The sequence below is a fragment of the Mustela nigripes genome, chromosome 1, assembly GCF_022355385.1.
Source record: "Mustela nigripes isolate SB6536 chromosome 1, MUSNIG.SB6536, whole genome shotgun sequence".
NCBI lineage: Eukaryota > Metazoa > Chordata > Mammalia > Carnivora > Mustelidae > Mustela > Mustela nigripes.
Window position 1 is genome coordinate 184,002,996 of NC_081557.1, and position 27,443 is coordinate 184,030,438.

Below are 27,443 nucleotides of genomic sequence, written 5' to 3' on the forward strand. Positions count from 1 at the left end.
TATCTGGAAATGGAAGCAACTGTACTTAAATCAATAGTGGGGTCCTAGTCTTCCAGCGCCCCAGGAAAGAAGATGGTGCGACTGCCAAACTGGAACGAGCAAGGGCAGGGTTATAGCACCGGTCGATGACTACCCGAAGTAGCATCCAACTCTTCAGGTTTTCCTTCCTACCGATTAGGTTTTGGTAAAGTCTTTGCCTTGACTGTTTACCACATCAATTTTTTTTTTTATTTTTAATTACTACTGCCTGCTTAGAAACCATGTGAGTTTTAATTTTCGCAATATGCCTGTTTCTCTTTTGCTAAGCTGAGCCACCTGTTTAAACTCTTCTGGTCTCGTGGTGGATTGGGGGAAAGAACCGTAGGCTATGTATAAGAGGTTTCTTTTCTTTTTTTTTTTTTTTTTTTTTCCACAGTGAAGTAAGACATTGTTCTTATTCTTCATGGCATTCAGAATTCTGCACAATTGCCTCTTTTGCCCTTTTGCATTTAAAAGTGAGGTAATTAGATTTCCCAAGGTTCAATGGTCAAGAGCCTTCTCATCCTGGGAAGTTGCTTCCCCACACCCCTCCCAAGTGCAGTTGTCTCACGTAATCCAGTTATTGCTGTATTGTTGTTCGAAAGGCACTGCTTTTTTCAGCGGGCAAGCATAGCATGAAAATTCATACTTATATGTCCTCTTTCCTCGCTGAGGTACTTTTTGCCTGCATTTGAAAACGATTACTATTTTCCTCAGTGACTTTGTTTTGAAGATTTCTGAACATTTTCATGAAAAATCTTTTCCTTTCCTACCTCTTAGGAACTCAGTTAAATATGCCTAAATCTTTCATATAGAGAGTTCCTGCTTATTTTATATTGTTTTTCAGATATCTGATAGCTCTATTATTATTACAGAATCCCTGGGAAGAGAATTTGTGACATGCTGGCACCAAATAAATGGGTGTCGTGGCCACCGCAACAACAATGTGTCTTAGTTTAGCTCTGATGGTGAAGTGAAATCTTGGGCCCACTCTGCTTGTCTTTTGTCTCATTTTCTCATTTTCTCAACTGGTACTTTTGCAGCAAGGCATATATAGATCTTAAAAGGCTGGGTATTTGTTTTTTAATCAAAACTGAAAAAGAACACAGACAACAGACACCCAGTTTTACAGAGCCAGCCAAAACAGTCACAGCCTAATGGCAAAAGCAACCTTGCTGGTAGTTGGCTAATAATTCATTTAAATGATCTAGTCTGCAGCTGATGGAGGAAGAGGAGGACTTGGTGAAGGGATTAGGGGAAAGCTTCCAAAATCTTTTTTGCCAAAGATGTTAAGGTGTTCTAGTGCCAAGAGTTTTCTTTCTAAACGGGTTGGTTTAACATTCCAGACAGTCTGTGATTCAAATTCATTTATTCTACACATCTTCTCATGAGATTCTTCTATAGCCTCATGGGAGAGATTCACCAGAATTCCCCCATCACTGGCCAGTCCTAGACCACGTGTGGTTTTGAATGTGATGCCAGCAGAATGATGAATTGTGTGGGCCCTGAATACACTGTAGTGAGATATATGCATAGACATACATGCACTTACCTCACTATGTTGTCTCGCAAACTTTAGAGATAGAGAAACAACCTACTTTGAATTGAAAGCCCTTCTTAGTTTCTATAGCAATCAGTCCACAACAGAGAGAGAGAGAGGTAATTTTTCTAAAATGCCCTCACCCTTTCAAAGCTTAATACAGAAAAGAAAACCCCTCAGCTGTTCATTGATGCCACATTATTTTCATCAAATGGGACAACAGATCACCATTTGTAAAATTTTTTTGTCCCAAAGCTTCCATTTCAGTCCTCTAACCCAATATGTATTACTGCATTCTTAGTAAATGTTCAAGGTATTTCTCAATGACAGTGCACCTTTCCCCTTGACAATCCAACAGACGAGTTCCTGTCCCCATGTAACAAATTTTGATACCTAAGGAAGCATCCCTCAAAATAACACAGGCATACTTGTATTCTTGGCAAAAGTTCTAATTTATATTACTTCTAAAGCCAGAACTTGATTCAAAGTAGTACGCCAAACTGAAACATTGCTTCAGATAAGGTATAACAGTGTTAAACAATTTTTGTTACTGATGTTACCATTCCAGAGACTTAAGTATGACTGACAAAGTATAGGCTATATGTAATGTAAGTAAAAATATTATAGGATATGGACCAAATATGAAAAAGTTGCATATAATGTATACTTTGTAGAAACTTGTTTATAGTTAAGGAAATGTTCGGTTCTATTCGACAAATACGCATTGACCATTTGCGTCTCCAGAGCACAAGCGCGTGCTGTGGCTGCTCTTCTTTGATCCCATTAAACAGACTGGTCCTTCTCCAGGCTCTTTTTTCCTCCCTTTCCCTCTTTTCTCTATTCTGCAATAGGAGAGAGCAAATAGGATATGTGAGAGGCAAGAGCCATTTTGTGTCCTGATTGAATTGTTCCGTGTGGGTTAACATCTCCCATAGTGTGTGCTGAAGATCATCAGTAACTTGAAAGGTAGCCACCCACGGGTTGTTCTGCCATAACCAGGGCAGAGGGAGTCTTCTGTGGGAAACCGTGGGCTAAAGAAAATTAAGCAGATTACTACTGCCAGCCTTCACAAAAATCTTTCAAATTCTACGGTGCAGTGTGGGAAACAGAGTCTATGCACTGTTACCTAAAACTTATACTTCTTCCTCTGAAAAGACACTCCTCTGTCAAGGGGAATGCTGGCATGGGCCCTGAGAGCAGGTAGCAAAGCGACACTTCTCCTGAGAAGTATGAGTGACTCCAGAGCAAATAGAAACCAGCCTTCATGAAATGAGCCTCCTAAGAATACTTCCGTTTTCAGGCATACCTTTTTATTTGGGTTAGGAGAGAAGAACCAGTAATCCATTTAATGATTCTCCCTTTGGAATTTCTAAGAAGCCCTTTCATGGGGAGAAAATAAAAACAAAGGAAGCTTTAGGAATTATTCTCTGTCAGCTGCTTATGCATCAGTCGCTTGTGAATTGGGTGTAGAGCTTTAGAGATGACTGTCATTGACTAGCCTTCACTGTTATTATGGCCCACATGACTTCTGAAAACTGTCATTTTATTTTTAGTGACATTTTGATGACAGAACTACTCTTCTCTCTTTCTTTTTTTAATTCTCCATTTGGCTACACAATCTCTGGTCTCTTTCGCCCCCACAGTGCTGTTTCTTTGCCCACTTTATTCCTCCTGCTCAGAATGCCTGTGTCTGTTCTATATGCGTATCTAGATTCTGCCCTTCCCACTTCGGTTTATGGAGCAGTAATTCCTCTCTTCTTTCCATACCAAAGCATTTTTCCTATAGCCTTGCTTAACAGTACCTCTAATACCATGCCAGATGGGGCAGTTAATTGACCTTGGTCCCCTGATGGTAGGGGAGCACCAGAAGACTGGTAGCCATGTCGTAGACATCTCTGGATCCTCTGCCTGGCCTCATCTGGTGGTTGTACAGAGTTAGCTATCCAGTGGGTGTTGATTGATGAGTGACCTGTTACTTATTTGTAGTGTCCTACTTCCTCTTGGTTACTGGTTGTATATTGCTAAAGCAAATATGATAGGAAAATAGAAGTGGCAGAAAGTTCTTCAGGGCATCCCTTATAAATGTTATGAAACAGGAAAACCTTTCTTGAAGCAAGTGTTCAATTCAGACTGTCCTCCAGCTGCTCTGGAAGGGCGAATGACTGTGGCCCTTCTGTACAGAAGAAGACACCTTCCTATGATGTGCTTGAAAGTACCAGTATCCAGCTGCTCTGTTTCCTTGGCCATTGTCTCTCAAAGGCTCCCAGGGTCATCTCTATTGAATTCAAACATTTCTCAGTGTTCTTGTCAAAACTCCGTCCAAGTTTTCTATACCTCACAATTTTGTAGTTCTCCAAATTGGATGGAATTGTTAATTAAGGGTCAGGCCAGTAAATACTAAATATAGTAGGACAATTACTCTTGAATGTTAACATATGTTCAGGCTGTAAGTTACAAACATCCAGCTTTCAGGTGGCTGCTACTGCTCTGACCACATCTCACCACCAGTGTCCCTTCAGTCACAGTTCTGAAAGCGACCAAAGAAAGGCAAAAGGCAAGTTAGAAATTGGGAAAATCTATACACAGAGATACAATGGAAAGAAAGTTGATATGCAGAGAGGATTTGCTCAGGGTTGCTGACCCCAAGGACAGACTTCAGGGCCCCAGTGACCCGTCACTTCCCACTACCTACATCTCCCTACCCTGCCTTGTTAGGCCACCTGAGATTCTGGTGATTAGAGAGGTATAACCATTCCTTTTCCAGTTTGATTACTGTGTACTGAAAAAGGAAGCCTGCTAGACCAGCAGTACACTTTCTCAGATGTACCAGCAGCAGGAGCTACTCACTATGTGGCCGTGTCACCAGATTCTGGGAACTTGCAAGGAACTTGAGAGGGTCCAGGCAACCTTGCAGTCACCTCTCTTTTCTTCAGCCCAGCCTCCCCACAGCACACCCCACACCTTACACATGCTTGTCTGGCCACTCCATTGCCATCCTTCCATCAGATGGTGCACACTATTAGGGACATCACTGCCTTGTATAGAACCTGGGGGCGGGGAGCAGTGTTCACATAGCAATGGATTAGTACAGTCCTTAGTAATTGTCTAGCACATGTGGTAGGGACTCAGTAAATTTCTGTAGCCATCGTGTGCTGGGCCCGGTATTCTCTGGGATAAGTCTCAGTTATGAAGTGTGCAAGACATGCATTGGCCCAGAGCTGGTGACTTCTCTACTCCACTTAGCCAGAGAAGGAGCCACATAATGGAACATTCCTTGTACTGTCTCAGAGAAAGAGCTTAAAGTCCACCAACCAGCAGGAAGATCGGGCCTTTTTGCCTCTTCCAGTGATTCTTCTTCAAACTTCAGCCTTGCAACCATTGCTTCAAATTCTTGCAGATAACAGGGGCACTCGAGGGACTCAGTCAGTTAAGTGTCTGCCTTTGGCTCAGGTCACCATCTCTAGGTCCTGGGATCGGGTCCTGGGATGGAGACCCGCATTGGTCTCCCTGCTTAATGGGGAATCTGCTTCTCCCTCTGCCCCTCCCCACCCCCACTCAGGTGTGCACACGCGCCTGTGCTCGCTCTCTCTCTCTCTCTCAAATAAATAACTAAATAAAATCTTTTTTTTTTTTTTTTTTTTTTTTAATTATTGCAGATAGCAGAAGTGCTGCTCAGATGGAGGGAAGGAGAGAGTTGAGGCTTTCCCTGCTTGGTTGTTTTACCTCCCTTCACAGAGGTCCTCAGGGTCACTTTCTACAGAGTGGAACCATCAGATAACCATTTTACCATGCTGGGCATTTCATGTGCTTTTATTGTGCTTATTAATTATTACATCTTGTTTTCAAAATAACTCTTTTTGCACCAGAACGTGTGATGAAGTTGTTTTTACAAATCCCTGGAAGTTTTGCCCTTTCCTTCAACAGTTGGTAGCCACTCTTTTTGGAAAAGCATTAACGTGCATAACCACTGTAGTCAACTTCAGGGCTCATTAATGAAGCCCAGAACTAATAGTTACATTGTCGTAATTTGACAAAGCCATCTAAATCTATGCGTGTTTTTTGAAAGCTCCCTAAACATGCTGCTAAATCCCCTAAAAAGCTACTAAACTGCTTTGGCAGCCATTAGCCCAGCATAAGCAGAGGAACTCTTTTCAGTAAGTGAACAAACAGAGAAAATATGCTGAATGGCTGGACAAATGTGTTTCAGCTGGCCCTTTCATTTACCGATATAAAGGTGTAGTCAGTATCAATCACTGTTGTCCCTGTTGCCCTGAAAATCACAATATCTCTTTTCATCCCACAAGCTCTTTTCACCACAGTAATGTGTCTTTAGAATGACACTGGCATCAGCCTGCTTCCGCTGTCTGAAGTCCAGAGAGCTTAAAAACACATTTCAGGATTCAAGACTTGAACCTTCCTCCCCTTCCGCTTTCCTACCGCCCACTCTGTCCTCCCTCACTCTGCATCCACTCCACCCCCTCCCCAGATTCCTTTCAATTCTTCCAGCTTTCCTCACTGAGTAAACAAAATTCACTTCTCTGTTCCAATGCAGCTCTCCAAAGTAAACGCAGACAACTTCTCTCCGATATTCCCAAGATCTAAGAACTCAGTTCAAGGGATGCACATAAAGAAATGCTTTTACATGTGGGTAAAACCTCAGAGGTCAAATGGAATGTGGAAATTCTATGCCCTGACAAGTGTGCTGATGAGCAGGACCTTGCTGCATATCAGGGTATCTCCTTCCTCTGCCCTCACCCCCTTATCTCTTGGTTCCCACCTGCCCCCAACGCACATACACACTCACCTTTTGTCACCTTGTAGCAGAAATATGTGCCCGCACGTGTGTTCCACCTTTACCACTGCGAGCTTCTTAAGAACAAATGCCGTGTCTTACATCTCTGCTAGCCCCTCCTGATTCTGAGGACTTAATACATTGTTTTGGAATGAAGGCGATTACTTTTTATCCTTCTGAAAAACGAAGCAGAATAAGCGTGAAGATCCATGTTAGCGATGTGCTTCTGGTTGTAGCAGTTATCACAGATGAATATTTGAAATACTACATTTCTAAAAAAAACAGTACTGATTGTTTTTTCTCTCCCTTTCTTTCTTTCTTTTTTTACTTTTATTTTTTTTGATATGTTTGTTTTTATTTCATTGTTTTGCTTCAGGTTATAGCTGTCTGTAGGGAGGCAGCCCTTTTAGCTCTGGAAGAAGACATTCAAGCCAACTGCATTACGAGAAGACATTTTACTCAAGCCTTGAGCACTGTGACACCGAGAATTCCTAAATCACTGAGACGTTTCTATGAGGAGTATCAAGAGAAGAGTGGGCTACATTCAATCTGACAAAGGATACGTATTCATTGTGCTAAAAATGCTTTCTAGACAAAACCTGTTTCTCTTTTAAAAATTTGTCTTGGGCGCCTGGGTCACTCAGTCTGTTAAGCATCTGCCTTCAGCTCAGGTCATGAACCCTGGATCCTGGGATCAGAGTCCCACACTGGGCTTCTCTCTCTCTCTCTCTCTCTCTCTCTCTCTGTCTCTCATGAGTAAATAAATAAAATTTTTTTTAAAAAGTTGTCTTGAGAGTGTCCAAAAAAATCCTTCATAAGCAAAGTGTCTGAATTATGTTGACTGGAATTGAGAAGCTTCAGTGTTTAAAGACATTTTAAATGAAATGGATACAGTAAAACTATCCATAAAAATCTCTGGACATGAGTTTAAATCAGTTTTATCTGGAAATATATGCTGATATTTAAAAAGCAAACTTTAGCTTTTTCATTTTTGACCTAGTTTATTCCTCCCATGAAATGCTTTCCTAACTCCAGAATCTGTTTCAGTCTATTCCTGAATGGCCAGCCTGTAAACATCAGTTTTATACAAGAAATACAAGATACATGTCGATTAGTCCATAGTGAGAAAGATTTACAGATCTTTATTTTTAAAGGCCAGCCAGTGAAATAGCCAAATGTACCAGCCAGGTTTATATGGCCTTGTTTCCAGGTATGTTTTTGTTCTTATTATAATTTACACCTACATTTTTGCTTTGGCCTTCTTAATCTGTACTAATGGCAATTTAAAAAAAAAATTAAGAGTTATTTCATGTAATGCCCTTTGCAAATTTAAAAGAATAGGAATTATAATCCCAGTCCAGGCCTAAAGCAATAGACCTGTTTTGTTTCATGCAACACTATAGATAAATTATATGTTCATGTGTTAATTTGCACCCATTTTTAGGTTACCAATAAACTTTTTCAGTTCAAAGATAAACCAAATTGTACTTGTAACCATATTGTCTTAGGCTGCATTTGAAATATGTATATTTGTGCTCCTAATTATTTATTTTCAGAATTTCTTGACACTTGAATATTCCATAAAAATCTTTGAAAAACTGTCAGAAATTGATTCCCTGACTTCCAGTTGAGAAAGTGGCAGTGGAAAGAATGTGCACTGAGACATGCTCACTGTAGATCTTTGAAAATTTCCAGAAAGACAAGTCAGGCGAGAAATACCTGATTATCACAATAATGGGACTATACAGTTTTATATTCTGAAGTCACCTCTCAAATATCTTACCCTTTGACTATCAAAAATAGACTTGCAAGGCATTTTTTTCCCCAGACTACATTACTTTATTAATATATACATAAAACCACCCACAGGACTACTACTTAGAGCTCTACTGTCAAATATAATAGCTACTAGCCACATACAGCTATTTAAGTTTAAATTTTAATGAATTAAAATTAAATAATATTAAAAACTGAGTTCACCGGACACATTAGCTTCATTTCAAGTGTCCAGTAGCCACCTGTGACAAGTATCTGCCATGTGGATAGAATAGATTGTAGAATACATCTATCACTAGAACATTCTGTTGGTTTCTGCTGATTTAGAATATAAGGCTTACATGATGAAATAGGACCTCAGAATTACTATTATGCTTTGCATTTTCCCTTTGGTTATTAGAGGACCATCCTTCTCTCTAAGTTCTGAGGGCACAGAAAATAAAGAGAAAAACCTTATCCACAGAGGCCTACACAGAAAAAAAAAAATTAAATTCGCATTACCAATAAAATAAAAACCAGAACAGTAAGCCTGAACTGGCATAGGTTCTCAGGCTGGAGACTGGGCGGTGGGGAGGAAGGGGGGCAATCTCAATAAATGAGGAGCTCAGCTATTAGTGATCGCTCAGACCCTTCAGCCCATGTGACATAGAAGTCATAACCGGGCCTCCTATATAATGTCCAGATCATTAAAGACCAACACCTGCAGTGTAAGGGCAAATTAGAAAAGACTTTCTCCTGCTGACTGGAGAGATCACGAGGATCCTCGTGGTCTGTGCTTTGGATTTGAAAAGAAAAGAAGCAGCTCCTCAGAATTCTGACCCTGAGCTTACCTGACCACGGCTTCTGGGTTCAAATTCACACCACCTTTGAGATTTAGACACCTGAAACCTTTCAACATGAAAATATGGATCCACACTAGAAACATCCTTGGGATGACCAGCACTTCCAGTTGTTGGAGGAATACAGCCTCACCCAGGCCATGGAGGATTCCAACAGCTAAAACCCTGCTTACAGAGTTTATAATCCTGAAGGGTGTACACAGTCTGCTGATGGGGCATAAATTGGGACAGCTACTTCAGAGAGCAACTAACATATCTAGGAATGCTGAATACCCTATAATCTCAGAGTTCTCTTCAGTGTATGTCTCAGAGCAAGTTGTTTTCAATGAGTAATGATTAAGAAAATCAGAGCCCTAGTACTTTTAAATAGTAAGAAACTGGAAACGATCTATCCGTCAGAGAATGGATTTCTATGGGATACCCATACAATGCAATATTTACAGCAGTAAAATTGTAATTAGAGCTACATGGAAAAGAGGAATTTCAAAAAAGAGAGAAACATTTCAGAAGAATACTTTCATTCATTTAAATTTTAAGACATGCAAGAGAATACGTGTTGTTGATGAGAACACGGATAGTAGAGAACTATGTGGAGGGAAATGAAAAGCATCAAATACCAAGAGAATTTCCTCTGGGGAGAAAAGCTGAAATGTCCTATCTTAAACTGGGTAATGTGAATACAGGTGTTGATTGTAATCTAGTCTATACGTTTTATGCCTAAGTATGTCATAATAATGTTTTAAAGATCAGTCTTAAATTGACACGTTATGGGGCAAAGGGCAAAATGCATCCCCAGCCCTGTCCTGCGTTTCTAACCAGCATCACAATCTTGTCCTTCCTCCCAGTCCATGACCTCCAGTGCAATCCACAATGCCTACCACCCCATGTGTCTAGAAAATGAGAAGTACTGGGATGATGGAATAAAACTCAAGAAGGCAAAAAAAAAAAAAAGGGGGGGGGGGGCTTTTAGGATCCAGGAAACAAGAAATGTGTTGGTGAGAATTAGGGTTAGGTGATCCTTGTTTGATGACCAAGGGTGGGAGAAATTAAGTCCAGAGTGAGACTTCTGTTTCCATGGTACTGTGGTTGTGCAAGGAGCAGGAAGTCAAGAATTTAAAAAGATTTTAGAGCATTACATCTTTAATCTATTATAAACCAATTATTTTTTATATCTTTAGATAGCTAATTATTACCATTGAAAAGGCAATGATTGTTCTTTATTTGAAGTTTGTGCCCTTTTTATAACAGGACCAGTAAAAATCTGAGTCAGAGAAAAGAACAGGTCAGATGTCACTAATAACAGTTTACTCCAGCTTCATCTGCATGAGGGCTTTACTTCTGATGCCCAGGTCTCCTATGTGTGGATTTAAAATCGTGTATGATCCTATTATTTAGGTTTGTTTGTGATTGAATTACACATTATAGTTCATGGAAAATTTAAGTGCAGCAAGAAAAGAAAATGTCCAGCTTCCTGTCTTCAGAAAACAATTTGCTTTTTGGCATCTGGTCAAGTGTTTGTCGTTGGTCCAGATTCTCTTCAGGGTTTCAGGATACTCACAGTGACACTTATTTTTTCCCCCAGTGTTCCAAGAGGTTTTCATTTCAATAGTGAAATTAGTGTTTCTAACAACAAAATTTAGAGGAATGGCTTCTAACTTTTTACTCCTTTATGACTAAGAAAGTGTATTTATAAGCTTGATTCTGACTGCCCTAACATTGCTTGAGAAATATTTAGTTCTGTGTTATTTCTAATGTATAAAACAGGTTTTAAAAAATAATGTATAGGTTTTCGACTTTAGAAAAATTATTGAATTTATAGAAAAACCAAATTTAAGTGTATGTTTAATTTATCTTAATTAGGAGAAGGCTACAGAAAAGTTGCTAGAATAGAATGAAGTTATTTCCCTGGCCTGTTGTTACTTAAATTTCTGAATGAGGTTGTTAAGAGTTTTAGTTCATTTTGTCATGTTTCTCTGAGTCCTAACATTAAAGATGAGCATACACCAAAGCACACTTTGAAATTATATATGGGTTGAATTAGCAGTATTTTTTCAAATATGGTCCACATAGAAATTCTAATGCTCCAAATTGATTTACTTTCCTTCCTTCAGTTTTCATTTTAACAGTTGTATGCACGGAAAAGCTTTTTACCGAATGTTTATGTCAAATATACCCCAGTAGCCTGTATCTTTTAGGACTCACTTTTGGGGAAAAGAATTCATTCTAGCAAATTAAGGCAGAAAGAGATATTACAAGGTTTTAAGTTGGTTACAAAATTATTGAGAAATTTGTAGACTCCTCTTTCAGGACCTAGTGATAAACATTTCCGGAAAGATGGTTAAAATGACACACTTAACATACCACACGCAACAAAACCCAAAGAAATGAAAAGAAAGAAAAATAGAGTTCATGTATGCTGAAATCAGGGAACAGATTAAACCCCAGGTAAAGTATTTCAAAGGCTATCTGTCAAGTACAATACATTTTGAACCTACTTAGAAAGCTGGTTAATTCCATGAATTCCAGGAATTTCAACATCTACTCTGCTTCAGAAAACATATGATGTGATAAGACACCATCAATTATCAGACTATTAATTTAAAAACACCTTTTTCGGGAAAAAATGAATTACTTTGATTTTAATATTAATATTGTGATAATATCCAGGCAAGCATCCAACTTTTGGTTTCAGCTCATGTCAGGATCTCAGGGTCCTGGGATCGAGTGTAGTAACAGACCTCCCACTCAGAGGGAGTCTGCTTAAGGATTCTCTCTCTCCCTATCACCCTCTCCCTCTCCCCCTACCACACTCACCACTAGCACAGTCTCTCTCTCTCTCAAATAAATCTTTCTAAATATCCCAAAAATATTCATATTAAAATCAGTCAAATGCAGTTAAGTGAAATGGGAACTGACATGTAATAATATATTCATATGTTTGTCATAAACCCACAGCAATTAAATTACTGTTTACACCAACATAATCATAAACAATAATAAAAATGTTGACAGGTGAAAAGGAGAGTCAAGGACATGGAGAACAGATTATTTGGGGCCAGGAATAATCACAGATTGAGATATCCCAAAGGGAAATACAACAGGGGACCTGTGCCAAAAATCTGGGGAGAAAGTTTGGCACTGGGGGAGAAACAAAGTACTGAAAGATAAAGCTAGAATACATTAGAAGAGACATTTTCTGAGAAAAGAGGGAAATAGTTTAGAATACAACTGCTCTGATATCTCAAAAATGTTAAAATATAGTCAATTTGACAGGGGATATCATAAAACATTTGAGTAAGTTTCAAAATGAACAGAGCTAATGGAATTTATTTATAATTTATTCCACAAATATGCTCCCAAAGGTAAAGAATAGCATATTATTCACCATCTAATGGTGAAGTATTTGTTATAATAGCAAAATACTAGAACAAGCATCTAACAATAGGTTCTATTTAAATAAATTATAGTACATCCATACGATGGAACATTGTAGTGCTATTAAAAAAAATAAATAAGCTCTTCATAAACTGATTTAGTAATTATCTCCAAGATACACAGAATCTAAGTAACTTAGATAAATATTAAACTTTGCAAACTGAGAATGGACAATATTTTATTCTCTCATATAATCTCTCTATATAAATATATATATTTCTAAAAATATAAATCTATATATAAAAATATATAATATATAAATATATATATAAATTATATAATATTGTATATACACAAACACATACACAAAATATTTGCAAATGCAGGAATGTTGCAGAATGTGCCCTATAATCACCATGTAATAAAACTAAAATTAAGAAGGGGTACCTGGAGGCACCTGGGTGGCTCACTGGGTTAAAGCCTCTGCCTTCGGCGCAGGTCATGATCCCAGGGTCCTGGGATCTAGCCCCAAATCAGGCTCCCTGCTCAGGGTGTAGTTTGCTTCTCCGTCTCTCTCTGCGGCTTCCCCACCCCACCCCACCACTCCACCCCCTGCTGCTCCTGCACACTTTCCCTCTCTCTCGAATAAATAAATAAAAGCTTTTAAAAAGACACCTAAAACTGAGAAATGTAGAAATAACAAAACCCCAAGTATTTAGAAGTTCAAAATTCATCTGGAAATGATTCTTTGATCAAAGAGGAAATCAAAACAATATCTGAAAAATAATAGTGAAGATACTATATATCAAAATGTATGGAATTCAATTAACACCTCTACACAGAAGATAATTTATAAATCTAAAAACTTTCATTAATAGAATAAGATTAACCAAATTATGAAATCTCCTCAAAAAGTTATCATAAATAACTCCAAAATTAACTTTAGGAAAATATAAAGGTAAAAGCTTTAATTAACAAAAAACAACAGAAATGACTGCTCCAATAGCCCATTCTTTGGAGAACAAAATCCAAAACAAATTAATCTTTTTGTGGTGGACAGAACGATGCACCATGCCCCCCAACACAAAAAGATATCCACACTCTAGTCCCCAGAAACAGTGAAAATCATATGTTACCTTAAATGCCAAAAGGGGACTTTATAGATGTGATCAAATTAAGGATCTTGAGATGAGAGTACCCTGGATTTTCTGCATAGGCCCAACGTAATCATAAAGACCCTTATAAGGAAGAAAAGAAGGAAGCAGGAGAATCAGATTCAGAGGAAAAGAGGTCAGAAAGAAAAGTCTGAAGATGCTTCTCTGCTGGCTTTGAAGATGGAGGAAAGGACGGCAAGCCAGGGGATATGCAGACTCTGGAGTCTGGAAAAGACAAGGGTTCCCTTCATAACGCCTCCAGGATAGCCCTGCCAACACCTCGACTTTAGTCCCATTTCCGACTTAATGCAGACTGCTACAGAAGTGTTACAGAGTAAGTTTGTGTGTGTATGTGTGTGTGTGTGTGTATTCATTTGACAGAAAGAGAGAAAGAGGGCACAAGTAGGGGGAGTGACAGGTAGAGGCAGAGGGAGAAGCAGACTCCCCAGTGAGCAGGGACCCCAGTGTGGGACTCGATCCCAGGACCGAGATCATGACCTGAGTGGAAGGCAAACCCCTAACCGACTAAGCCACCAGTCGCCCAGTTTGTGTTGTTTTAAGCCACTGTTTGTGATAATGTATTAAATCAGCAATAGTAAACTAATATGCCTTTTGGCTTGCTTTTTAAAAGGTAACAAAGCCACAACATAAAGTTGAGGGGGAAAGAAACCACATTTATGAATGAAATAAAAAGTTAAGAATTTTATATTATCGTGCCAATACAGGTGAAACCCTGTTGAAATTGTTAATTTTCATATAGCTACCTCTCAAAAATTCTTGAGCATGGATGGTTTTATAGGCTAAAATGAATTCAGGTCTTCAATCCAATCATCATTATGCCATTGAAACTGTTTCAGAGCCTAAAGGAAAAGGAAGTTTTCCCAATTCCTGCTGTGACTGACATAGTGCCAACCCCCTTTCAGTAGCTACACACCTTTAAAAGAAGCACCTTTAAAAAAATTACTACTCAGAATCAAATAATTGAGCATATTAATAGATCAAAATAGAAAACAGTGCATTCAGTACGGAATTCAACATTCATTTCTCAGTTTTTCAAAAGGCAAAGGTAACATTAACCTGCTAAAAATAGTAATACTAACCCAATGGCCCATACCCTAATTAAATATCAGAAACTAGGGCAATTGTTTATCATTGTTCTTTGAGCGCTAGTGCATGAAGTCATACAAGGGAATAAAGTAAAAACCCCAAGATAATTAACTGAAGGGTTATTACGTAACTAATATAGTCTCAGACTTCACTGGCTCTTAACAACAAAATAAGGGCACATTTCCTTTCACACCTAGTTTACATCTTGAAGTTTTCATCCCCTACAACCAAAAGTCCATTCTACTGGTTTTACTCCTTCAAATGTTTGCTGGGATTCCCCTGATGAATACTTCAGTGTTTGTCAAGTACAACTGGCAGTAGTAACACCCTCCACACTGCCGCCCTCCATCCCCCAGGCTCCCCCACATAAGTCACTCCTCATCCATGGGTCCTCAATCAGCTCTTAACAAGTTAGTCCAGGTCACCAGTAATTCCCCACCACTTTGTTCCCGAGTGTGGGCAAAGACCCTGACTCAGCGACCTCAGAGCTAAGGCCAGACTATGGATTTTTACAAAACTACTACTAATAAGGAATAATTACAGGGGTGCCTGGGTGGCTCAGTCGTTAAGCATTTGCCTTCGGCTCAGGTCATGATCTCAGGGTCCTGGGATCGAGCTGACATCGGGCTCTCTGCTCAGTGGGGAGCCTGCTTTCCCCTCTCTCTCTACCTGCCTCTCTGCCTACTTGTGATCTCGGTCTGTCAAATAAATAAATAAAATCTTAAAAAAAAATAAAAGGAAAAATTACAATGATGAAAAGAAAACACTTTAATTTCCTGTTGGCTATCGGTGCTGCTAGTGTCTATGCGCCTGTTCCTCTGTGGGCATATGCTCTATTTTGCTCTCTTTCTACCACCCTGTTCAAAAGCCAGCCTATCACATACTGAGTGTCCATGGAGGATGGGACAGGGTTGAGGGGCTGGAGGTTGGATCCATGCCAATGGCCAATGATTTCATCAGTTGCGCCATGTAGCAGGGAGTTAGAAAACACATGGAGATTTGGGGAGAGTGGCTTAGAGAGCATGGAAGCTCCGCGCCCTTCCCCCATACCTTGCCCTATGTATCTTTCCCTTCTGGCTGTTCCTGCATTTTATCTTTTATAATGAGCCAGTAATCTAGTGAGTAGAATGTTTCTTTGAGTTCTGTGAGCAGCTCTAGCAAATTAATCAACCCAAAGGAGTGAGTCATGGGAACCTCTGATTTATAGATGGTCATAAGCACAGGTGATAACCTGGACTGTTGATTGGCATCTGAAGGTAGGGGGATTCTGTGGAGGCTGTGGTAGGGGGAAGCAGTCCTAAAGGATTAAGCTCTTGGGGCATCTGGGTGACTCAGTCATTAAGTGTCTGCCTTCAGCTCAGATCATGATCCTAGGGTTCTGGGATAGAGCCTCACATTGAGCTCTCTGCTCAGTGGTGAGTCTGCTTCTCCCTCTCCTGCTCCCCCTGCTTGTGTTCGCTCTCTAGCTGTGCTTCTCTCCGTCAAATAAATAAATAAAATCTTAAATAAATAAATAAACAAACAGACTAAGCTCTTAATCTGTGGGAGTTGACTTTATCACCAGGTAGTGTTGGAATTGAATTGAATTAATAGGTCAATGGTTGGAAGAAAAATCCCCACATCAGAATTGGTGTCAGAATCATATTTGTTTTTTTCTGGACTTCTGAAAAGGGAGTGCCCCCAAAATTTATGCTGCATTAACTGTATGGTTGTGATAATAACTATGGTGCCGATCTTCGTATAATCATGATATATATGCTCTTTCATTATAGGAAGTACTTTGTTTCCTGAATCTCATTATTTGTTCAAAATTGTCTTTAAAATGCACAAAAGTATCTCTTTCCTCTCTCTCACTCTTTCTTTTTCTCTCTCCCTGTCTGATACCCATCAACACTTTGGTATTTGCATGAAATATCGTAAGTACTGTGGAGTTTACTTGGTTGGTTGTCTGAAATTATCTCAGTGGTGGCCTACATTTTATTTTGTAAGCTTTAAGATGCCAGAGCTTTCCTGATGTAATAAAGATGAAAGAATTTAGCCCTAGATCCGGTTAAGTGGCAGAGCCAGGGAAGAGGACAGGCCCCAGGCACTAGGGCAGGCTTGGCCTGGGACCCACAAACCTGTTTTATAGCTACAGAGAGAAAGGCAGGGTAGATCGTACTGGGCAATAAGTGGAGATATTTGATGAAAACTTGGGACTATTTTTCTTAATGAAATAGGAAGCTCTGTTCTCAGCTGAGTATAGGGATGGAGGAGGAAGTTTTGGAGGTTAGGAAAGAAAAAGTAAATGGCCTATAAATGTGTAGTAAGATGGTGGGGCAGCACTAAGTTCCTACAGAGGTCAGTGGTCAGGAAATTAGAGCACAAAGAATTTCCTGTCTTTGGTCAAATTCTTATATTTTACCTTAAATTCATACTATTTTTATAGCTCTCCACGTTTTTTTTTTCTTATTTTAACATGTAGCAATCTAAAACCAGTCCATATTTAATCCCCCATTTCCATCGGTAAGTGAAGGGAAATCACTTGGCTTCTGGGCCAAATAAAAAAATTTTTTTTAAAGATTTTATTTATTTATTTGACAGGCAGAGATTACAAGTAGGCTGAGAGGCAGAGAGAGAGAAGGAGGAAGCAGGCTCCCCGCTGAGCAGAGAGCCCAATGCGGGGCTCTATCCCAGGACCCTAGGATTATGACCCGAGCCGAAGGCAGAGGCTTTAACCCACTGAGCCACCCAGGCGCCTCCCAAATAAAAATTTTTAAAAATCTTTTTTTATTTGCATATTTCCACAAAAAATTTTTGCGGGCTTCTATGCTTTGTCCCCTTCAAATAACTTCTCAGTAGGAATTCCTCAGAAAGCTTGATAAGGGTGATTGAATGAGTGCAGAAGCACCTATTGGCTGAGCGTTAAAGGATAATGGTTAGTCCTTTCAAGGGCTCCTGCTCAGCTCTCTTGCATTCAGTCAAAAAGGAAATCTGGTCCTTTGTCTCCTGGGTTCACCTTCAACAAATGGCCACTTTATTCCTCCACATAGCTCCCATTTTAGTAATGAAGTGTGAAGGAAAGGCTAGGATTAGAATCACCTGAGTAGATACAGAAATACTAACACACATTTTCAAACATTTTTAAGTCGTAAAGACCCACACTTTCGTAAAATGTTGCAACTTTTGGTAAGTTTTTTTTTTTTTTTTACAAAAAGCTGGTGGAAAAAACATATTACAGTGAAATTTTAGCACAGAGCAGATTGTACTAAACCTGAAGAACGGTGAGGATTTTTCCAGTGGCTTCTGGGGTAATGAGTCCTTTTCACTTCTTAAGGTAGGTTAAAGTTCATCACCACAGAGGCCACCAGCCCTGGAAATGGTCGAATAGCTCAGAATCACAGGAATTTGCCCACTGTTCCTGGCAGAAGTTGTCTGTCATCACCGCCACCCCCACCCCGGCCCTCATCAGGTTTCTCCCATTCACTTAACTCCTCTGCCCTTCCCCGGAGTATGAGGGGAGGTGGAGGATAAGGAGGGTCTTTCTACTCCCCACCACATGCTGGTCCACCAAGCTTTCTGTAGACCACTCTTCACATCTTTCTTTGATGCTTCTGTTTGCTGTGGTTCATTCCTTTACCAGGTACTTAGCTAACCAGCTCCAGACGACTAAAGGTGAATTCCATTAGGAAACACACTGGGGAAGAAAGGAAAAGAATTTTGGCAAAATCACAAAAAGTGGATAATAATATATCAATTGGAATGGAATACTCACCCATTTCACGGGGGTGCTGTGAGAACTAATTAATGTTTGTAAAGGTCTTTGAGTTCCTTGGAGGGAAGGTGCCACCAGAGTACTAAGCATTATTGTGAAGGGATTATGTGCACAAATACAATACCAGGAGCCAGGATATTACTAAAAATAAAGCAGAACTTTCTGTGAGGAAGGTAAGGAAGGAAATGCCTCACTGAAAAAAGCTTAACTGTCTTTTAATACAAATGCTTAGGCTACTGGGTAATGGAACAGCAAATCTGAGATTCTATTCTAAGTAAAGGATTATGTTTTCTCGGCATTGTCAAGGTGCAATGGAACAAAACAAAATGACTGCTTTACCCAAAAGAGGGTTATAGTCTTTGAAAAAGAGATTAAGAGGATGTTTGGCTCTTGCACTGGGCAGTCCATCCAGGAGGAAAAAGGCAACAGTAAAGCAAACGTTTGTTTGCACTTGAGGGGAGGGGAGTTTTAAAAATTAAAGAAAGGAGACTGTTCCAAGTTGAAATTACTACTGGTGATTGGTCCCAATAAATCTAGTGATAAAGATTAAAGCTTGTTCAAACCCTGAGTTTGAAATTACAGGAGAAATATACTCTGGCTTGTGTGTATACAGGGAAGGATCACACCAGCTGTATAAAAACAAAACAGAACGAACAAAAAAAACCCTCTACGTTGTCCATTTCGCCAGTAACACACGCCGTGTTTGCAGGCGACTGGATTCTCCAGTGCTTTGGACGGCCTCTTTAGACGTTAGGTTAGCAAACCTGGGAGGGGAAACGGGAATGACAACGGTCTCCTTTTCAGTAACTTCTTCTTTCTGACCATTTCCTTCTCCTCCACCTGCTTATTTGTAACAAGGCCTGTGAGGTCTGAAGCAGATTAGCAAACAAATAAATCCTTTAATGTCATGGAGTACTTTCCCCTGCTTAAATGGGATTAATCTGCCAGCCCAGCAAATTCTACATTTCACATACCTCAGCTGCATAATAAGCCATTTCTGCCAATCCCCTCATTTAAGGCACAAAGGTCATTTTATTTTCACGTTTGCACTGCTTAGACTTTCTTTCTCCATTCTTCTTTCCTATTCCATCTCCAGCTCTGTTTTCTACCTTTGAAAATGTCCTGTACACAACGTTTAGAAAAGGATCAAAGAGCACGCACAATAACCTGTGGTTCTCAGAGAAGGCAGAAAGGTGAAAGAATGTGGAACATGAATCACCTTCCACTGGCGCACAGGATCCATCTCCAGAAACTCTCCAGGCAGCTTCAGTCTGGCTCTGGCTGTGGAACTCTGGCTGGGAGGACTGAACATCATGGCGAAGCCCGAGGACTAGATAGCCATCAGTCCTTGTTGCTCAAAATTTTTGCTCTAATAAGGCGGAAACCCTGGGCTGGTTCCTACTTTGACATTTTAAGAACTAGAAATGGGATGGGGCACCCGGGCCGCTCAGTCAGTTAACGTCTGCCTTTGGCTCCGGTCATGATCCCAGGGACCTGAGATTGAGTCCTGGATTGGGCTCCCTGCTCAGTGGGGAGCCTGCTTCTCCCTCTGCCTCCCTCTCCCCCTGTTTGTACTCTCCTTCTCTCTGAAAAAATAAATAATTCTTAAAAAAAAAAAAAGCCCTAGACATCGGTTGAGTTTTCTACAAATAGAGAAGGCAAGCATCTTAGAACTAAAAGGTATTTCTAACAACCATTTAACTCAGTGACTTGCCCAAGATCACAAAGGAAGAGGTAGGGACAGTTTGATGGATTACAGCCACAACTTCCGCCTACCAGAGCTATCCTGCTCTCACCACACCATACTGCTTCCCAAAGGAAAGGATCACCATGCTGCTCTCACTCAGGAATCCAAGGGGAAAAAGGCTATTTTGGGGGTATTTACTCAAAACCATTGGGTAAATTCTGACTCATATTAACATTTCCCTTTACTCACCTTTTGAAATCTGAGCAATGTGAGTCACTGAACTATTCCGTCCTCTCGGTTAATGACCAAAGGGAAATGCTTCACTTTAAGAAGTCAGTCCTCATAGTTGTTACGGATACATTTCTAAGAGTCACAATGAACAAAGATATGACGAATAATGAAGCAGGAAGATCCCTGCAGCTGTGCGCCCCACAAGTCCTCATGGCACGTGGGCCAGAGAGACTTCTCTTTCCTGAAATACAAGGTCTCCACCAGGCCTTTAAGTTAAAAGAGTAGGAACAATGGGGTGAGGAAGAATGAGAATGTAAGCATGAGTCTAAAGAACAGTCATGGCATCAGGACATTTGATTTCAAAACACTAAAATAGAATAACAAATGAAGGGCAGCAACATGCAACAAGATGGGTGAATCTTAGCAATGGGATATTAAATAAACAAGAAAGTCCCAAAAGATTATATATGACATGATACCCTTTATAATAGTTGAAAGCAACTAAAATTTTTAAAAGTATGTGCAGCTTAGGAATGCAATAAAACTTTGTAGGAAGAAAAGCAAGGAAATGGGTTCAGAATTTGGGCTGATGGGTGGGGAGGTCAGGGATCACGTTTGTGGGAGAATGTATGATTAGGTATGAGTCATTTTCTGGTCCTATTTTTGTTTCGAAAGATGGGTTCATAGATGTTTATTACATTATTGAAAATAATGAAATAAATTTAGGCCAAATAATCACAGCCCAATGATAGCAATATGTCACGAAGCAAGGATCTTGATTAATCCAGTTGACACAGACCAAATTTAAAAAATTTTATTATGTCATTTTTATGACAGTTACATTAGTTTCTTAAGGCTGCCCTAACACACTGAGTGGTTTAACAACAGAAACTCGGTTTCTCACATTCCTGGGGGATCTGGAAGTCCAAAATGAAGGATTGGTTCCTTCCCAGGGCTCTGAGGAAGGATGTGTTCCAAGCCTCTCCATGATTTGCAGATGCCGTCTTCTCCCTGTGTCTTCATGTCGTCTTCTCTCTGTGCCGTCTCTGTGTCCAACTTTTCACTTTTTTTAAGACACTAGTCACATTGGATTAAGAATTCCTCTGCTGCCTTAATTTGAACACGATTACCTCTCTCAAGATCCTTTGTCCAAATGAGTCACATTCTGAGGTGACTAGGGTTAGGATTCAATATATCACTTTTGGGAGGACACAATTCAACCTATAACAACAATGTGCAATACTTGACTTGTTACGATTCTTGGCATTGGGAAAGAAAGAAGATAGTAATTTTAAATGTGCATCAACAAGGCAGTTTTCAAAGTGGTTTGTTTTGTTTTGTTTTCATTTTGGCACTGCTGGCTTAAACACTCTTAATGGAAGAAAGCATAGAAAGGTCACCATAATACTCCAAGAGTTTGCGAGAGAGAGAGAGAGAGAAGAGACAGAACGAGAAAGGGAGAGAGGGGGCACGAAAGAGAAGGAATCTCATTCTTTGAAAGTCTTCTGAATCGATCACAAATTCACACATACCTCAAAGATATTGCAGCTTTGGGTCTAGACTACTGCAATAAAACAAACATTGCAAAAAAACTGTATTCCACAATACAGAGAATAGAATGAATGTGTGGTTTTCCCAGAGCAAATAAAAGTTATGTTTATACTATACTGTACTGTACACATAACACAAAGTTATGTGTATACTATACTATACTATACTTATAGTATAGTATATAACTATACTATACTATACTGTACTATTACATGTGCAATAGTATTCTGTTTAAAAAAAGAATGTACTATCTTAATTTAAAAATACTTCACTGGTAAAAAAAAAAAAAATTGCTTTCTTGCTAACCATCATCCAAGCTTTCAGTGAGTCATAATGACTGATCACAGATCCTATAAATAGAATAATAATGAAAATGTTTGAAATATTGTGAGAATTACCAAAATGGGACACAGAGACATGAAGGGAGTGCTTGCTGTTCAAAAAATGGGACCAGGGTTGCCACAACCTTCAGTTAGTGAAACACACACTGTCTGTGAAGCACAGGAAAGGGAAGCACGAGAACATGATGTAGGCCTGTAGTGATTACAAATCTTTATGCCAACTTTGATTCATTCTCCTTAAACAGCTGCTGGATCCAAGTGTCCTTTCTGATATGCAACCTCTATCAACATTTAAAATGTGCCAACTTCTCTTTTTCAGAAATCAATTCATAACACGGGTTTTTAAAAGTTAGATATACAAGGTTGTTTATGGCAACACTGTTTGTACTAACCACAACAACAACAAAAGAAATACAAATACTGTCCTAAAAAGTGTACCAGTAAGGGAATGAACAATACAGAATTAATAATAATAGCCAAGTAATGATTGAGCATTTGCTATGTACGAGGTCTATGCTAAGCCAATTTATATAGATCATCTAATTTATTCCCAACAAGGTGGCTTATTTGCCCCATGTACCATTGAGGAAAGAGGGAACTAAGAGACTTGAGAGGCCAAGTAACTTGCCGGAATTCACACAGCTAGTAACCTAGCAGAGCAGGACTCAAACCAAAAAAGTACGTAAGTGAAGAAAAAAACGTTTTGGAAAATGTGTACCATGGTAAAAACAGCATTTATCACTCTAAAGCAGTAGGGGTTATGGCCAAATTTTGTTTTCTTTTTTAAAACTCCAAGTGTGTGGGGCGCCTGGGTGGCTCAGTGGGTTGAAGCCTCTGCCTTCGGCTTGGGTCGTGATCCTGGGGTTCTGGGATCGAGCCCCGCGTCGGGCTCTCTGCTCGGCAGGGAGCCTGCTTCCTCCTCTCTCTCTGCCTGCTTCTCTGCCTACTTGTGATCTCCGTCTCTCGAATAAATAAATCAAATCTTAAAACAAAACAAAACAAAACAAAAAAAACCTCCAAATGTGTATCTCTCAGATCCATTCCTTCCTTCCTTTCTGTTTCCACGGTTCCCAGTTTGATCCAGGCTTCATCATCCCATGCTTAGTGTACACACCAGTCTCCTGCTCCCCTCTTTCCTCTAAACATCCTGCATGAGCTTGGCACCTGGCAGTCACCTCCTGTCTTGCAAGGAAGTCTAACTCCCCAGGCTGGAAGTGCCTAGCCATTTCCTTGTAATGTTTTCCTCCTGGGTTCGGCGTAATCAGAGCTGCCACGAGAAGTCTTGTCTTTCTCCTGCTCTTCCTCATCCACATTTCCACCATCTCGGGGTCCTTACACAGTTTGTACCCTCAGCCACCATGCCCTTTTCTTCCTTCTCTGCTGAGCTGAAGCCTTCAGCTCACAGCCCAAGACCTCCCACTCCATGAAACTGTCCCCCACTCTACAGCCTTCAGGGTCCTCTCCTTTCCGTGAACACCAGTGTCATCTGCACCAATCATTTTGGCTCTTAATAAATGCTCTTGCATTATCATTTTACGATTTCACTTGTGCTTTCTTCCTTTAGACAGTAGCTCAGGAAGGCAGATAGGACTTATTTTCCTTTTTTGAAACTCCGTACCACTCCTCACCATGCTTTATCTCTACCCGGCGTTCAAGAAACATACATTTAATAATACTAAGGAATTAAGGTTGCTATGTTTAAATAACAACTTTATGAGTATTGTCCACAAACAAAATAATAAATAGTGTACATAAGGTAAGCTAGGAAGCATAAATTTTGCCCCAGAGTAAATCAACCTGGCACGGGTTTATGATGTAATGGTCTGTGATGCTCCTAGTCCTGTAATCCTCTAAACCTCATGCCTCATCTAACTGAGGTTTCCATCCCCGGCTTTGAGTAGAGGGAACAAATGGACTATGGGTTAGTAGCTCTAATCAGTTTAACATGTAGACTTTGATATCCTAGCTCTTCCCTGTGACTGGGTTTCTTTCTACCTCTTTTCCAACGGACATACTTCCCGCTTGTTATCCTAATTTTTCAGTGACTGGCTTTCCCACCTCTGTATTGATCCCTCTCCATGAGTAAGGACTCCCACCGCCTGTACATTTCCTACGTCACCATCTGCCTGGCTGGACATCTGCAGAGTTTGTACCTAGACTTTTCCTTGGATTTGGACTAGATTTAAACCTTTAGTTAATGGCATTTAAATTCCATGCACCCTTTCCAGATACTTTCAGATACTTTCAGATAATCCTGAATTAATACCTAATATAGGATTGATAGTGGAGAATTGTTGGAATCTTCAATTTTCAAAATGTTGCTCTATATAGGCTCAGGATTATATAAAGCCCTTTCTTGATGAAGGGAGGCTGATTAGCTTGATCACTGGGAGAAGATAATCCCAGTTAGGTCAAGGGACAGACTGGAGGGAATAGCACTGTTGACAAGGGAGCAGATGCCAGGCCATGCCCCTGAGCTTACAGCACGAAGATGGGGGGCATTCCTCCCGGGCAGCCTTGCTTTGGTGACCTTGACTCTTGGCTGCCTCCACTGTCCAACCCACCCTTGAAAGTTGAGAAAATGTGAAGTAAACACTCATTCAAGGAGGAGGAACCAAAATATCCATGTGGCACCAAGAGCAATCCTGGTCCCCTACCCTACATTCAGGATCAAGGTCATTCTGCTGAGGACAATGCAGGCGGAGCTATGGTAAAGAGCTTCAACTTCACATTCAGACGGTTCTAGAATTTAATTCCAGCTCTACTGTCGACCTCCTGTGTGGTCCCTGGTAAATCTCCCAACCTTACCATTCTGTCCTTGGAAGACCTGTTCTTACCCACAGAACATTTCTGACATCAGATGTGCAGGCTTTCCAGATGGAGCAATTTTCTATGGGTGCCAACAGTGTCCTACAAATCAGTTAGATCCAGGCACTAACTACCTGAACTCAGCACAAATCCTACAAGCTAAAGTCTCATCCCATAAGGCTGCTCCCCCCTCCATTTCATATGCCAATTGCAAGTCCGGGTCATTTGTATTTCTGACTGACTGCCTATTAATCAGAGATTCCCATGACCCCCTCTTCAGGTTCCACAATTTGCTAGAAGTCATCTATTGACTACCACCAGTTTACGATTAAAGGATATAGCTCAGAGGTATCCAAATGCAAGAGCTGCAAAGGGAAAGTTATGGAGGAAGAAAAACCGAGCTTCCATGCCCTCCACAGGTCCACCACCCTCCCAGCACCTTTACACATTCACCAACCCAGAAGTTCTCTGAACCCTGTTGTTTGAAAAAGGGAAGTTTACAGAGGTGCCATTATGGAAGGATGGTTGATTAAACCGTTAAACCATTGGCCACTGTTGATTAACTCAATCTCCAGGCTCTCTCTACTCCCCAGAGATTGGGGGTGGGGCTGAAACTTCTGTGTAATCACATGGTTGGCTCCTCAGGCAACCACCCCCTTTTGAAGCAATTTAGGGGCTCACCTAGAGTCACCTCGTTAGCATAAACTCAGGTGTGTTTGATGGGGCTTATTATGAATAACAAAAGCTGCTCCTCTTACCCCAATCACTTAGGAAATTACAAGTTTTTTAGGAGGTCTGTGCCAGGAAACGCGATCAAAGACCAAATACATATTTCTTCTTATATCCCAGTATTACACTCTGAAACACAAAACTCATAGTATCCACCTTTTAAGGTTGTGAAGAATGAAAGAAAATAACATATATAAAGTATGACCAGGCTCTCCTCTTAGTGAGAACCCATTGGCCTACCGTTCCCACCTCTCTCCCAGCCGGGGCTCAGAGCACAGGGCCCGGGCCTCCCTGAGTAGACATCCTTCTGCCCTTTATACACATCCTGTGGACATACGAACAATTCAGAGAAGTTTTTCTACGGCAGCAATCACCTGTTCCTTTTTGGAGGAATTATTTACGAGTGATCGACCTGACGTGGGTTTGCTATTTGTGGTTGCTGCTGTTTCTGCAGAATCCCCCCTTTCTCGGGAATGGTATTTCTGGTCAATGGGAGCATATCCATAATTTTTCTGAACTTTCTAAAGCCTGTTTTCCAAAATCCAGGACTCGCGTCAGCTCAGCCTGATGGTCCTTTTCCTCTCTTTGACCCAGAATGACGCAGTCATTTTTTTCCCTAGGATCCTGGAAGTTACACAATAGCCATCAAGTTCTTTGCCGTCAGAATTAAGTCAAGAATAGCAGTTCCTTTGTTGTTTCCTCTGACTTTCTGGTGATGAGAGTATTATGAAGACTGGCCAGAGCTTATTACACCGTTTACTTTTAGCAGAACAAGACTTCTAGTAAACTCTGAACCTTTGAAACTGGTCCTCATCATCATCCAGTTTGTCTGCTTTTTATCTAGTATTGATAAAGCGTTTTCCCATACCACTTTCACAATAAACTGCAATAGCTTACATCTAGTGTGCATTTACAATATGCGTATCAGGCACTTCCTAAGCACTTTAAATACATCATAATTTTTAAGCTTAAAAACAACCCAGTAAGCATATATACAGAGTGGGATACTGTACAGTTTTAAAAAAGAAGGGAATCCTAGGGGAGCCTGGCTGGCTCCACTGGTAGAGCCTGTGACTCTTGATCTTGGGGTTGTGGATATGAGCCCCACTCTGGGTATTGCGATTATTTGAAAATAAAATCTAAGAGGCACTGTATGGCTCAGTCAGTTAGACATCTGTTTTCGGCCCTGGTCATGATCCCAGATCCTGGAATCAAGTCCCACATTGGGCTCTTGGCTCATGGGGGGAGTCTTCTCCCTCTGCCTGCTGCTCCCCACCCTGCTTGTGCTCTCTCTCTGTCAAATAAATAAATAAATACAATCTTTTTAAAAATAAATTGAAAATAAAATAAAATCTTTAAAAAAGAAGAAGAAGAAGAGAGTCTTGCCATTTGCAACAACATGGATGGAACTTGAGGTCATTATGCAAAGGAAAATAAGGCAAAGAAAGACAAATACTGAACAGTACTATTTATATATGAAATCTTTAAAAAATTCAAATTCACAAAAACAGAGTAGAAAAGGGGTTGTCAGAGCCTATGGAGGAGGAGAAATAGGGAGAGGTTGGTAAAAGGGTACAAACTTTCAGTTATAAGATGAATAAATTCTAAGGATCTAATGTATAACATGGTGACTATTGTCAATAACACTGTATTGTGTAACTGAAATTTGCTAAGAAAGTAGAACTTAAATGCTCTTCTCCAAAAAAAGGGGCAAATACGTGGGATGGTGAATGTGTTAACA

The 27,443-nt window shown here is 40.2% G+C and overlaps 1 protein-coding gene across 1 annotated transcript in view; it reads left to right on the forward strand.

The window, feature by feature from the left end:
- The window catches only part of AFG2A (AFG2 AAA ATPase homolog A), a 327,091-nt gene extending 319,954 nt beyond the window's left edge, over nucleotides 1-7,137 (forward strand). Inside the window, exon 14 of the mRNA XM_059417577.1 lies at nucleotides 6,727-7,137. Coding sequence (XP_059273560.1) covers nucleotides 6,727-6,903 — 177 coding nt within the window. The 3' untranslated portion in view covers nucleotides 6,904-7,137. The remainder of the gene's footprint in view (nucleotides 1-6,726) is intronic.
- Nucleotides 7,138-27,443: the final 20,306 nt, after the last annotated feature.